We start from the raw sequence: 11,912 nt of genomic DNA on the forward strand, positions 1-11,912 counted from the left end.
ATCAACTGAAAAACAGCTGAAGCAAATTCATGCTGAAAATTCAGTGCCTCTGACTGTAAGTAAGTTTATTGTATTCCTTATTATTGGTCCTGAATTAGGACACACCTAAGGCCCGAAAGCTACAGAACAATCGTGATAGTATTTTCCCAAATTTTCAACCAGGGATTCACGTCATTGAAATTTAGATATGGATTTGAATCAGCTTGTCCACTCATACAAACAAAAGTGAGTGTGCATTGGGGAAATAGGTACACATACACGCTTGGGCCGATTTTAAGGGAATTAATTCCCAAGGTAAATATAGTGAGGAGGTAATGCCATACATAATCGAATCAGATGTGCGGTGGCATGAAAGTTCAATACAAACGCCATCTCATCCCTTCGTTGAAAGTAAAAAAATGGAATAGAAAGTCGGGCCATCTGTTGTGAGATAGTGAAAATATTTTTGTGAAATACAAGAAAATCTTAGTCAACCATTTTAAAAAGAGATGCCACTGGCATCGAACTTAAGTGCTAGGCCGCGTGTCTGAATAGCATTACCTCCTCACTATATTTACCTTGTTAATTCCCAAAAATTTCCGAAAATTCCTCAATTTTGGTTTTTAATAAATACTCTTGTCTATATTTCCCCTAGTCTCCGGTATTTTTGAGATTCACAAGACATTGACGCTGGTAAGATATTTTCAAAGTCAGAGTCGTGGCTTAATGGCAAAAACAGGGACCATAATTGGAATAACATTTACCAGCATTTTCCTAAATAAAAAAAATAAATAAAAGAAGTAAGACTCTTCTGGGAAATGTGGGAAAATTTTGAAAAAAATGTTCTTAAAAATAGTCCCTGCTAAAAGTAGAGAATTGTTTAAGGTCAGAGAACAATAAAAAATAAAATAAAATTTTGAGTACGCTTTGATAGTTAGATTTTATTTTAATGTCGCGCCGTACTCCTCTACAACTACAACTTACTAATCTAAAGCACAATACTGAGAATGAGGTAGTGTTCCCTTCCATAATACATAAAGTTTTAAGCATACCGTATGTCTGCGACAACTTATACCAAAACGAGCTTCATTCTTTGATTTTCGAAAAGCATCTTCAGTTGTTTCGGTTGCCACTTCGATTTGTCGTTGGGAAATCGAATCAAAACATAATCATCAGTGCCCGCCATTCGCAGTTCCAACGATTTCAATTTCTGGTAATCGAGTTTGATTTTCCCGTAAATTGCGTTCAATTCACTGAAGACCGTTGTGACGATCAAATGCGCTAAATTAGGTCGATTCAGTAGAGCCAACAAGATTGTATCGTCTGGCACAGTTTCGGTATTTAAAGTCATACTGAGCGTTTCAACGGTGTCGTTGTTATCGAGGAACTTGATTAAGTTGTGGTAGCTCGGACACGCATTAATATGGAGAAACTTGAGATGATTAAACTTCGCTTCCGGAGAAATCTCTGCCGGTAAAGCATTCAGCGATAAACTTTTCAACATCGGAGTATTAGCTGCCATGAATGTATGGAGATTGGAGACATACAGGCCCGGGTCGTGCATCACGCTTAGTGTTTCAAGATTACCACAGTTCATCAAAATCTCTTTAACGCACACATCAGATGGTATATCGTCATGGAGGTTGAGGTGTTTTAGATGCAACATTGACCGAAACGAACCGTAGAAAGCCGTGTCGGTAGGAAGTACCACTGCGTTCAGTCGTAACTTTGCCAAATGTTTCAGTTTCGTAAAAATGATTTTGACGATGTCCGACGAAGTATAATTCAAATCCAGTTCGGTTAGCAACGCAGCCTGTGACTCCAGAAATAATCCGAAATTTCTGTTTATGTCGTCCTCAAACACCGGTGAAAACGATAAATATTTCAGTCTCTGCAGTTTCAGTGAAGTGTTACCGTCCACTTCGTTGCGAAACGTTTTCCCAAAGGCTGCATAATCGAATTCAATGGATTCCAGTTCGGTGGCTGCTGCCAGGAAGTTCATGTACGCCGCGCGTTGTTGATCGTCCACGAACGTGAATTTATTGGCGATCAGAAGTTCCTTAACGGGCGATGCCATGAATAATTTGAAAATGTTCCAGTTGCAGGTGTGTACCGTTAACTTGTTCAATTCACTGAGCATAGATCGGTTTTCGTTGACGAAATCGTCCCTTACGTTGACTTTCACTCGAACTATTATTAGCTCATTCAACAAAGGCATGCAACGGAAGATACTGCAAAAGTCATCGGGATTTTCAAATTCACCATTCTGCAACACCAGTCTACGTACCGAACTGCCATGTCTTCCCGCGATCTGTAGTAGTAACTCAATAGCGTTGTCGGTCCACGTTTCATTAACATACCGTTGATCGCTCGAATCAGTCGAATGCAATCTGACGTTAATTGACTGGAATCGACGATTCAGACTCATAACTTCATCGAACTTTGTAATCCATTTGGTGGCGTCGCTTAAGTTCAACGCAAAATTCTTTGTAATTATAGACGATCCAGATATGACGTCATTCCAACTGTAGGGATCGGAAATTTCAATCAAAATTCGAATGATTTCAATGTCACAATTTGATCGCTCACAATCTACAAACCAGAGCCGCGTTCTTCAACGATTTACCGTCCAAGTAACCAAAAACATGCAACAGGACATCCGCCGGGAGGGTTTCGATTGATGCCATTATTCCAACACCCGAGAAATGTTTCTATGAATCAGCGCCCGTTCGAACTGATTGCTGAACGTTTGAGTGACACCCTGTCGATGAAATATACTAAATGGGATCGGTAACGATTGCTTCAAATACTTTCGCATTCGTTCGAGTTCAATTAGAAGGCACAGAACATAAGACAAGGATTCAACGAGACCGCACGCAATTTAACACCGAGAACCCCCTCTGTAATTATGATGTTGATGACTGTATCGACACTGTCACGTTTAAGCATAACCATATATGGTAGTAAAGGTGCTTATCACTGTCGGTTTATCTATGAATCGAAATGTTTGGTAAATGATTTTTCATCGACAACCTTTGTCGCCAGAAAAACACCTGGCCTGACGACGAAACTGGACACAGAACAAAGTGAATTTACCACGGAGTTTAATTACAAGCATGAAGCACTTTGCGTATTTATTTACCGTCCTACAATATAGCTACACAACTGTTAACAACCTATCCATCACAACAACTAAAATCAGTGACAAGTCGAATCGCCTTTGGTTGTACTATAAATTTTGGTGTTTTGATGAATGAATGCGGTCAAGGCAGCTGTTTGTATATAATGAACCATTGTAACACCAAACATGCATGGATAATGTCACGATGAAATCTTTCGTGAGCATGGAATTCTTCGTGTAGAGGGACTTAGTCTCAAATTTACATTTCGAATGTACCTTCATTGTTGCACTACCCAGAGGTATGTTTAGTGGCATTACAGTGGAAAGTTGAGACCAGTAATGATCAGGGTAAGCAATTCTTTTGTTGTTGTTTTTATTGCATTGTGGAATGTGGATGCACACTGTGCATTGCACAGACACTGTTAGCTGTTACCCGAATAAGCGAGTTTTTTGCTCCATTTTCATAAGTCAGTGAGGATGAGCTTTAAACCCAATAAGACCATATTTGCTCCGAAAGAGCATCTAACAACATACAAAACGACCTTTTCCGTTTCATGTGACTGACGAAATTTTCATACGAATTTCCCACTAGCTGTGTATCGTCGTGGATTTTTTTTCGAAAGTGGAACCCCTTACCTTATCACTTCTAATCCTCATCTCCAAACTCAAGGTCGTACAAATCCTTCTGTAGAGAAACCCAAAACTTCAGTTCGTATAACAAGCTTTGTATATTCTCAAGACCTCTATTCTCAAGACATTTTCGTGTGCCGGCCACGGTACGGACATTTCAGTTATTTTTAGCGAGTACACTGCCGATCCATTCCAAATACGGCGGATTGCCATTCTCAATAGGAAACGATATTACTTCAGCCACTTTGTACGGATGATTTTCTCGAATAAATTTGCTGATTTCATCAATTTTCGCCGTTGATGTTTTGATCATCAGCAACACTTCCGAATCCTCGTTTACGCTGCCTTCCCATTCGTATATTGACACAATTTTTGGCACGATATTGACACAAGCCGCCAGTTTATTTGTAACTAATCCACGGGCAAGAGTTTTGGCTATAGTCTCGTCAGGAGCGGTGACGAAAGCGGCTGAATGTGTTCCCGGTTGATAAGTGTTGGTTGTCGATGCAGTGCTCATGATTCGTGTTGAATATCTGTACAGCATGTGAGCAAAATAAATTCCAGTTAGTTGCGTTAGTCGGTTTATTGTAATGCGCATTTCATTAGACCATTAGATTGAATGGGAAGCGGTGAAGGAAAATCTATTTGTGTACGCGAAGAGAAACGACCGACCAACTAACACATGAATATTTTACGAAATGAGAATTGCTGTAACACTGGCACGGTAATGTCCATTTAACAGCGGAAAATAATTAAAAAAAAGTAATTTCACTCTACCCCTCAACCGATTCCAATACAAATCCAAACAGGAAACCGGACAATCCAAAAACATTCCCTATAAAAACCTCCTCTGAGTTATAATGTCAAAACATTAAAAAAATCGACATTTTAGTTTCCTTAGGTTGGATTCATTCATTATCAATGCCAGAGAAATGGTGAAAATGCACAAGGCGCGTAAATTGAATAAATGCTAGTTATAGTGAAACAACACACAAAGTTCGAGTAAAATAATGGTGGCAACTGTAGTCGAGATTTGAATAACGGAGATAAATGATTCAGGAAAATGCTGATTAGATCGTTTGGTATGTGATTTTTATGTAGATGAAAGCACACGATTAAGGTGTGTTTCGAAATTAAGTTTCTCTATTGTACACGTTGCAATGTCAATTATGTTCAAGGTTTGCCCTACAAGAATTCTTGGGCTGAAGCCAGTTTGTAAGTTTCTTATGAGTAGCAAGGCAGACTAAAATAAGTTGGGCGACATGTCTCATCTTCAGTCTCTATCCACTCTACATATGTATAACTTTAAAATTATAGCTACAACATGCAAGCGATGACGAATGTTTTGTTTTCGTATTATTCTATCGAATGATTCAATTGTTTTTCGTCAATTTTTTGGTCGCCCTTAAAAGGGCGTTTTGTAGGTATACTCGATGTTTCTAGTACACAGGGCATTTAAGCCTTCTTTTCGGTCTTTTTCGGCAACAAAACTGCCTGAATGTTGGGCAGAACACCACCTTGGGCAATGGTTACGCCCGACAACAACTTGTTCAATTCTTCGTCGTTGCGGATGGCCAACTGTAAATGACGTGGAATGATTCTGGTCTTTTTGTTGTCACGAGCTGCGTTACCAGCCAATTCCAATACTTCAGCAGCCAAATATTCCATCACAGCTGCCAAATAAACTGGAGCACCAGCACCGACACGTTCGGCATAGTTGCCTTTGCGTAATAATCGATGAATACGACCGACTGGAAACTGTAATCCGGCACGGTTCGAACGAGACTTTGCCTTTCCCTTAACTTTTCCACCTTTACCACGGCCAGACATTTTTAGATTTTTTTTAATTTACTTGTTTACAGCACGAAACTGAACGACTGAATGATACTGAATGTACGCGTCTACTGTCTTTATATGCACGTTTATTCAACCATATGGATGAATGGGCGGAGCCATCTCGTTGAACAAAAGTGAATATAAAAGCGACGTACGAATGCGGCAGTATTGACAGTTTCACTGAGTATATCGTTGAGTAAACATGCCACCAAAGACAAGCGGAAAAGCTGCAAAGAAGGCCGGCAAGGCACAAAAGAACATTTCGAAAGGCGACAAGAAGAAGAAACGCAAGCGTAAGGAATCTTATGCCATCTACATCTACAAAGTGTTGAAGCAAGTGCATCCAGACACTGGTATTTCGAGCAAAGCCATGAGTATCATGAACAGTTTCGTTAATGATATTTTCGAACGCATTGCTGCCGAAGCATCTCGTTTGGCTCACTACAACAAACGATCGACCATCACCAGTCGGGAAATTCAAACCGCTGTTCGTCTGTTGTTGCCTGGTGAATTGGCCAAGCACGCTGTCAGTGAAGGCACAAAAGCCGTCACCAAATATACCAGCTCCAAGTAAATTGATTTTTAAAAAATGGTTTCACATTGAAATCTCCGACATCAAAACAAACGGCTCTTTTCAGAGCCACCATTTCATTTACGAAAAACATTTGAAATCAATTCGAATTCAATAATAATACACACACACAAAACCGAATAGAAACAGAACAACACCAGTCGCAATACTTTGTTTCTCCACCTTTTTATCTAACTGTAATGGAGCCATTCATTTTGATATTATTATGATTATTATGATGGTCGTTGAGTTTAGGCTATTGATCAGACAGTTTCTTTATTCCGTAGTGATGGGACACAGACAAAGTTCGAATGCAATGTCGCTCATCCACACAATCCCCCGTTTATAGAAATAAATTTTAGATAAGATCACAGTCTCCGTTAGAGCTGCGATGCATGTTTATTTTTGAATTTATTTTCAGTCTCTCTCGTTCTGAACAGATCTTGAAATATATATAGGACAGTCAAAACTAACCTGGAATTACGATCATTGATATATTGGGCATCCGTCAACAGGGTTAGTGAACAATGGTGTGTGCATGAGAAATTCAAAAGCACTGTAACTCACATTCAATGTATGTTGTGTGGAAGCTATATGTGGCTTTGGCTGCATCACTTTCCGTTCGAATTTCATGGCGCACCATTATTGTTTGTGGTCATTTTACTGATTACTCAATCAGGGTGAAAACATTTCCTAGACACACAGTTCTAGACGAAGGCGTTAACCGTCATAAAAATCGAACAAAACTTCTTGTAAGTGGTGGCTCGTGAATGTCTGGTGTGCTTGTGCTTTGTATGTCGGAATGAATATTTTCTATGGATCGAAAATGGTGAAAAAGTTGAAATGACCATGGACGAGGATTAGAGAAATGTCCGAACGGCCGCAGAGGGTCCAAATGAAAATAATTAATTAAATTGAAATTGGAAAGAGTGTTGGGTCAGCGCCATAAAATCTAGAGAATGTAGTGCCCCTTAAAACCATTAAATTTTTCCACACACAGCCAATTGCATGCGGATTTTGTTACTGCATTCGATGCATGTAACTCCAGGGCTGCCTAAAACCACTGTGGGCAATCGCTGGGTCTCGATAGGTCATTAATTTGACTTCTTTAAAAAATTAACATTCGAAGTTCCGATTGCACGTCTGCAATAACGCACTCGATTTCCATGCGACATTGACTAGCTTTCGACGATCGGATGGCTTCACGATTAAGATTAGAATGTCGACTTTTCAAATCCATCACAAAATCCCGAAAGGCTTTCGGCTTTCCCTAAAATAATTAACAATTCCTGCAATCGTGTACGGTTGGACTACTTTGTACAAAGTTTTGTATCGTGTTATACGGACATGATGTTGTTTCCGTGAGGGACTAATGTTTTGTCAGTACCACATTGGCAGTGCATTTTTCGAATGAATTATACGCAAATCGTGTACAAATTTTACGCTTTCAAATCGAAATCAAACAAAACATTTATTAAAATGGCCGATACTGCTGTGACCGAAGCTGCTCCCCCAGCCACCTCATCTCCGGCTGCAAAGAAGAGCAAAGCTGCTTCTGCTGCATCGAAAAAACCACGAGTGAAGCCAACTCATCCGCCAACAGCCGATATGGTTAATGCTGCTATCAAAAGCCTGAAGGAACGTGGTGGTTCATCGTTGCAGGCAATCAAGAAGTACATCACAGCCAATTACAAGATCGATGCCGAGAAACTATCGCCATTCATCAAGAAATACCTGAAGAGTGCCGTTACCGGTGGCAAATTGATTCAAACCAAAGGCAAGGGTGCATCTGGTTCATTCAAACTTTCTGCTACTGTTGCAAAAGCAAAGTCCGAATCGGCACCGAAGAAAGCCGCTGCCAAGCCCAAGAAAGCTAAAGCAGCAACCGGTGAAAAGAAACCGAAAGCCAAGAAAGCTGCATCTCCAGCTAAGAAGAAGCCTGCAGCCAAAAGTGCTGAAAAGAAGAAGAAAGCTGCAGCACCAGCTAAAGCAGCAAAGAAGGCTGGCTCCGTGAAGGCACCAAAAGCCCCAAAAGAAAAGTCAACGAAACCGAAAGCTGCCGCTAAAAAGCCAAAAACACCAAAACCCAAGAAGGCAGCTCCAGCCAAGAAAGCAGCACCAAAGAAGGCAGCTGCACCAAAAAAGAAGTAAATTCCTAAATTCACGGGAATTTTCGCCAATTATAAATTGCAATGATCCAATTGCATTGAAACACAGCCCTTATTAGGGCTACCAAATTTCTAACGAAAACGTGCAATCCGTTTCGATTAATAATACACAATTTACCTCGAAACTATATACATATAACTACCGCCGCACAGAATCTGTCATAAAATAACAATTTTTTGTTGACTCGTTCGTTAACGAAATTGAAAATGTTGAGAATCAGAAGGTTCTCGTACAACTAACTCACTATGACGTAAGCTCGTCATGCAATTAATTTAGGACTAATCACTCTGCCTGCCTATCGACGAACATCACATAATTAAAATGTTGGGCTGATTTTCGAACACAAAGACCTATTATTTATTACGTAGCCTCGTCATGCAATTAATTTAGGACTATAATCACTGCATGTCTATCGAGCATCACATCGGCTAATTTCCTGATTTTCGAACACAAAGATTTTACTCCCTACGGTCATAGAATGAAATTTGAAATATCTGCACATAAAGAAGTTTGAATGGTTTTTGTATTATTGTTATACTGGAAATGAACGTATCGTTTTTCGTTACGAATTTGTTGGTCCTGAAAAGGACCGATTTTGATTGTAGGATGATGTCGTCGTGACTTTACATCTTAAGCACGTTCACCACGAATACGTCTGGCCAATTGGATATCCTTTGGCATGATGGTAACTCGCTTGGCATGGATTGCGCACAAATTGGTGTCTTCGAACAGACCGACCAAATAAGCTTCGCTGGCCTCCTGTAGAGCCATAACAGCCGAACTTTGGAAACGTAAATCGGTCTTGAAATCTTGAGCGATTTCACGAACGAGCCGTTGGAAAGGCAATTTACGAATCAACAATTCGGTGCTCTTTTGGTAGCGACGAATTTCTCGCAATGCAACGGTACCAGGACGATAACGATGTGGCTTCTTAACTCCACCAGTTGCTGGTGCACTTTTACGTGCAGCCTTGGTGGCCAATTGTTTACGTGGTGCTTTGCCACCGGTCGATTTACGTGCAGTTTGCTTTGTACGAGCCATTTTTTTTATTAAATTGTTGTTTACTTGTCAACGATCAGAAACAGAATGAAGGGAGCGCAACACATTCCCCTCTATTTATATCATTTCGTAGACTCGTTGTATGGCACAGAATGTTTGCATTTTCCCAACTTTGTCGACATGAATCGGAAAATTTTCTTTTTGATTTTCCTTAATTTGGTCGACAGCAAATAGAAAATCGAGAAAAATCGAAATTTGGGTGGAAATTGCACATTTTAGCCGAAAAACGGAAAATGCAAGTGGAGGGGAGAAGTGTATATAAAAGAGTGCGTACCGCTTGCAAAACATTCAGTATCGATTTGGTCGTTGTGTTGAACAGTTCGAATAAAAAATAAAATAGAAAAATGACTGGACGCGGTAAAGGTGGTAAAGGTTTGGGAAAAGGAGGCGCCAAGCGTCATCGCAAAGTTTTGCGTGATAACATCCAAGGTATTACGAAACCAGCCATTCGTCGATTGGCTCGTCGTGGTGGTGTCAAACGTATTTCTGGTTTGATCTACGAAGAAACCCGTGGTGTTCTGAAAGTTTTCTTGGAAAATGTTATCCGAGATGCAGTCACATACACGGAACATGCTAAACGCAAGACTGTAACAGCCATGGATGTCGTTTATGCCTTGAAACGACAGGGACGTACATTGTACGGTTTCGGAGGTTAATTCTGCGTTAAAAGATCCCAAATGACGCTCTTAAAATGGCCCTTTTCAGGGCCGCCAAAATCATAAATAAAAACGATTCGATACTCACTTCCAAACATAATAATACAAAATTGTTTCGTGTAGTAAATGCACTGCTGACAGATTAGATGGATAAGATTGTGGGGAACATAATGTTGTAGCAAGAAATAGAATTTCGAATGACTCGCGAATGTTTTGCTTTCGATTGGGCTCTAATAATGGAACTAAAAGTAGGGAAATTAGTGTGTAAGAGAAATGCTCGTAGCTCGTATTAACATCGAAACACAAACAAACAACGATTGAAGAGACCCATTCAAAATTTGTACACAGAACAGCGCGTCTGACTTAATAAGGTGACAATAACAAATCTGAAATTTTCTAGGCCATGCGATTTGCGCCACATATTAACTTGAATGTCCTCATTATAGTATACCCTCCCTTTTCGCGTTATGCGGTCGTTGTCAGCAACTTAAAAATTATAGCTGAGGAAAAGGAACACTGCAAACTGTTTTGTTTTCGTATTATTCTATCGAATGATTCAATTGTTTTTCGTCAATTTTTTGGTCGCCCTTAAAAGGGCGTTTTGTAGGTATACTCGATGTTTCCAGTACACAGGGCATTTAAGCCTTCTTTTCGGTCTTTTTCGGCAACAAAACTGCCTGAATGTTGGGCAGAACACCACCTTGGGCAATGGTTACGCCCGACAACAACTTGTTCAATTCTTCGTCGTTGCGGATGGCCAACTGTAAATGACGTGGAATGATTCTGGTCTTTTTGTTGTCACGAGCTGCGTTACCAGCCAATTCCAATACTTCAGCAGCCAAATATTCCATCACAGCTGCCAAATAAACTGGAGCACCAGCACCGACACGTTCGGACATAGTTGCCTTTTGCGTAATAATCGATGAATACGACCGACTGGAAACTGTAATCCGGCACGGTTCGAACGAGACTTTGCCTTTCCCTTAACTTTTCCACCTTTACCACGGCCAGACATTTTTTAGATTTTTTTTAATTTACTTGTTTACAGCACGAAACTGAAGCGACTGAATGATACTGAATGTACTCGTCTACTGTCTTTATATGCACGTTTATTCAACCATATGGATGAATGGGCGGAGCCATCTCGTTGAACAAAAGTGAATATAAAAGCGACGCACGAATGCGGCAGTATTGACAGTTTCACTGAGTATATCGTTGAGTAAACATGCCACCAAAGACAAGCGGAAAAGCTGCGAAGAAGCCGGCAAGGCACAAAAGAACATTTCGAAAGGCGACAAGAAGAAGAAACGCAAGCGTAAGGAATCTTATGCCATCTACATCTACAAAGTGTTGAAGCAAGTGCACCCAGACACTGGTATTTCGAGCAAAGCCATGAGTATCATGAACAGTTTCGTTAATGATATTTTCGAACGCATTGCTGCCGAAGCATCTCGTTTTGGCTCACTACAAACAAACGATCGACCATCACCAGTCGGGAAATTCAAACCGCTGTTCGTCTGTTGTTGCCTGGTGAATTGGCCAAGCACGCTGTCAGTGAAGGCACAAAAGCCGTCACCAAATATACCAGCTCCAAGTAAATTGATTTAAAAAAAAAATGGTTTCACATTGAAATCTCCGACATCAAAACAAACGGCTCTTTTCAGAGCCACCATTTCATTTACGAAAAACATTTGAAATCAATTCGAATTCAATAATAATACACACACAGAAAACCGAATAGAAATAGAACAACACCAGTCGCAATACTTTGTTTCTCCACCTTTTTATCTAACTGTAATGGAGCTGATTTTGATATTATTATGATTATTATGATGGTCGTTGAGTTTAGGCTATTGATCAGACAGTTTCTTTATTCCGTAGTGATGGGACA

General features: G+C 40.2%; 7 protein-coding genes and 2 pseudogenes across 10 annotated transcripts; 4 read left to right on the plus strand and 5 right to left on the minus strand.

Annotated features, from left to right (window-relative positions):
* Nucleotides 1-906: 906 nt before the first annotated feature.
* On the minus strand, nt 907-3,180 carry LOC119070765. Of its 3 annotated transcripts, none has more exons than XM_037175247.1 (3): nt 2,569-3,180; nt 2,436-2,504; nt 907-2,366 (listed from the first exon to the last, which is right to left on the minus strand). In XM_037175247.1, the coding sequence occupies exons 1-3, from the start codon at nt 2,664-2,666 to the stop codon at nt 1,049-1,051; spliced, it is 1,485 nt and encodes a 494-aa protein (XP_037031142.1). In that variant the 5' UTR covers nt 2,667-3,180; the 3' UTR covers nt 907-1,048. The 3 variants fall into 3 exon arrangements, with proteins under 3 accessions (XP_037031142.1, XP_037031140.1, XP_037031141.1); XM_037175245.1 differs by having other exon boundaries at nt 907-2,504; nt 2,569-2,740; nt 3,013-3,179; XM_037175246.1 differs by having other exon boundaries at nt 907-2,504; nt 2,569-2,740; nt 3,076-3,133.
* Nucleotides 3,181-3,804: 624 nt separating this feature from the next.
* Nucleotides 3,805-4,620, minus strand: LOC119070767 (protein CutA homolog). Of its 2 annotated transcripts, none has more exons than XM_037175249.1 (2): nt 4,508-4,620; nt 3,805-4,263 (listed from the first exon to the last, which is right to left on the minus strand). In XM_037175249.1, exon 2 carries the CDS (start codon nt 4,245-4,247, stop codon nt 3,888-3,890), a length of 360 nt encoding a protein of 119 aa, XP_037031144.1. In that variant the 5' UTR covers nt 4,248-4,263; nt 4,508-4,620; the 3' UTR covers nt 3,805-3,887. The 2 variants fall into 2 exon arrangements, with proteins under 2 accessions (XP_037031144.1, XP_037031143.1); XM_037175248.1 differs by having other exon boundaries at nt 3,805-4,405; nt 4,508-4,583.
* A 508-nt stretch (nt 4,621-5,128) lies between these two features.
* LOC119070768 (histone H2A) lies at nt 5,129-5,615 on the minus strand. The gene has a single exon (XM_037175251.1). The coding sequence runs from the start codon at nt 5,558-5,560 to the stop codon at nt 5,186-5,188; it is 375 nt and encodes a 124-aa protein (XP_037031146.1). The 5' UTR covers nt 5,561-5,615; the 3' UTR covers nt 5,129-5,185.
* Nucleotides 5,616-5,728: 113 nt separating this feature from the next.
* Nucleotides 5,729-6,206, plus strand: LOC119070769 (histone H2B-like). The gene has a single exon (XM_037175252.1). It carries the CDS (start codon nt 5,769-5,771, stop codon nt 6,138-6,140), a length of 372 nt encoding a protein of 123 aa, XP_037031147.1. The 5' UTR covers nt 5,729-5,768; the 3' UTR covers nt 6,141-6,206.
* A 1,357-nt stretch (nt 6,207-7,563) lies between these two features.
* On the plus strand, nt 7,564-8,364 carry LOC119070770 (histone H1-like). Its single transcript, XM_037175253.1, has one exon. It carries the CDS (start codon nt 7,617-7,619, stop codon nt 8,286-8,288), a length of 672 nt encoding a protein of 223 aa, XP_037031148.1. The 5' UTR covers nt 7,564-7,616; the 3' UTR covers nt 8,289-8,364.
* A 511-nt stretch (nt 8,365-8,875) lies between these two features.
* On the minus strand, nt 8,876-9,390 carry LOC119070772 (histone H3). The gene has a single exon (XM_037175255.1). The coding sequence runs from the start codon at nt 9,345-9,347 to the stop codon at nt 8,937-8,939; it is 411 nt and encodes a 136-aa protein (XP_037031150.1). The 5' UTR covers nt 9,348-9,390; the 3' UTR covers nt 8,876-8,936.
* A 248-nt stretch (nt 9,391-9,638) lies between these two features.
* On the plus strand, nt 9,639-10,076 carry LOC119070779 (histone H4). The gene has a single exon (XM_037175258.1). It carries the CDS (start codon nt 9,710-9,712, stop codon nt 10,019-10,021), a length of 312 nt encoding a protein of 103 aa, XP_037031153.1. The 5' UTR covers nt 9,639-9,709; the 3' UTR covers nt 10,022-10,076.
* Nucleotides 10,077-10,595: 519 nt separating this feature from the next.
* Nucleotides 10,596-11,087, minus strand: LOC119070774 (annotated as a pseudogene).
* Nucleotides 11,088-11,233: 146 nt separating this feature from the next.
* LOC119070777 lies at nt 11,234-11,678 on the plus strand (annotated as a pseudogene).
* The last annotated feature ends 234 nt before the right edge of the window (nt 11,679-11,912 follow it).

The sequence above is a fragment of the Bradysia coprophila genome, assembly GCF_014529535.1.
Source record: "Bradysia coprophila strain Holo2 chromosome IV unlocalized genomic scaffold, BU_Bcop_v1 contig_106, whole genome shotgun sequence".
Classification (NCBI taxonomy): Eukaryota; Metazoa; Arthropoda; class Insecta; order Diptera; family Sciaridae; genus Bradysia; species Bradysia coprophila.

Excerpts from the sequence above, each read along its gene's own strand:
- LOC119070765 (XM_037175245.1), bottom strand. The coding sequence starts at position 2,666 with ATGGCATCAATCGAAACCCTCCCGGCGGATGTCCTGTTGCATGTTTTT. Across the intron at positions 2,505-2,568 it reads GCGGCTCTGGTTTGTAGATT|TTGGAATGACGTCATATCTG; the intron begins GTGAGCGATCAA and ends CGATCCCTACAG.
- LOC119070767 (XM_037175248.1), bottom strand. The coding sequence starts at position 4,328 with ATGCGCATTACAATAAACCGACTAACGCAACTAACTGGAATTTATTTT.
- LOC119070768 (XM_037175251.1), bottom strand. The coding sequence starts at position 5,560 with ATGTCTGGCCGTGGTAAAGGTGGAAAAGTTAAGGGAAAGGCAAAGTCT.
- LOC119070769 (XM_037175252.1), top strand. The coding sequence starts at position 5,769 with ATGCCACCAAAGACAAGCGGAAAAGCTGCAAAGAAGGCCGGCAAGGCA.
- LOC119070770 (XM_037175253.1), top strand. The coding sequence starts at position 7,617 with ATGGCCGATACTGCTGTGACCGAAGCTGCTCCCCCAGCCACCTCATCT.
- LOC119070772 (XM_037175255.1), bottom strand. The coding sequence starts at position 9,347 with ATGGCTCGTACAAAGCAAACTGCACGTAAATCGACCGGTGGCAAAGCA.
- LOC119070779 (XM_037175258.1), top strand. The coding sequence starts at position 9,710 with ATGACTGGACGCGGTAAAGGTGGTAAAGGTTTGGGAAAAGGAGGCGCC.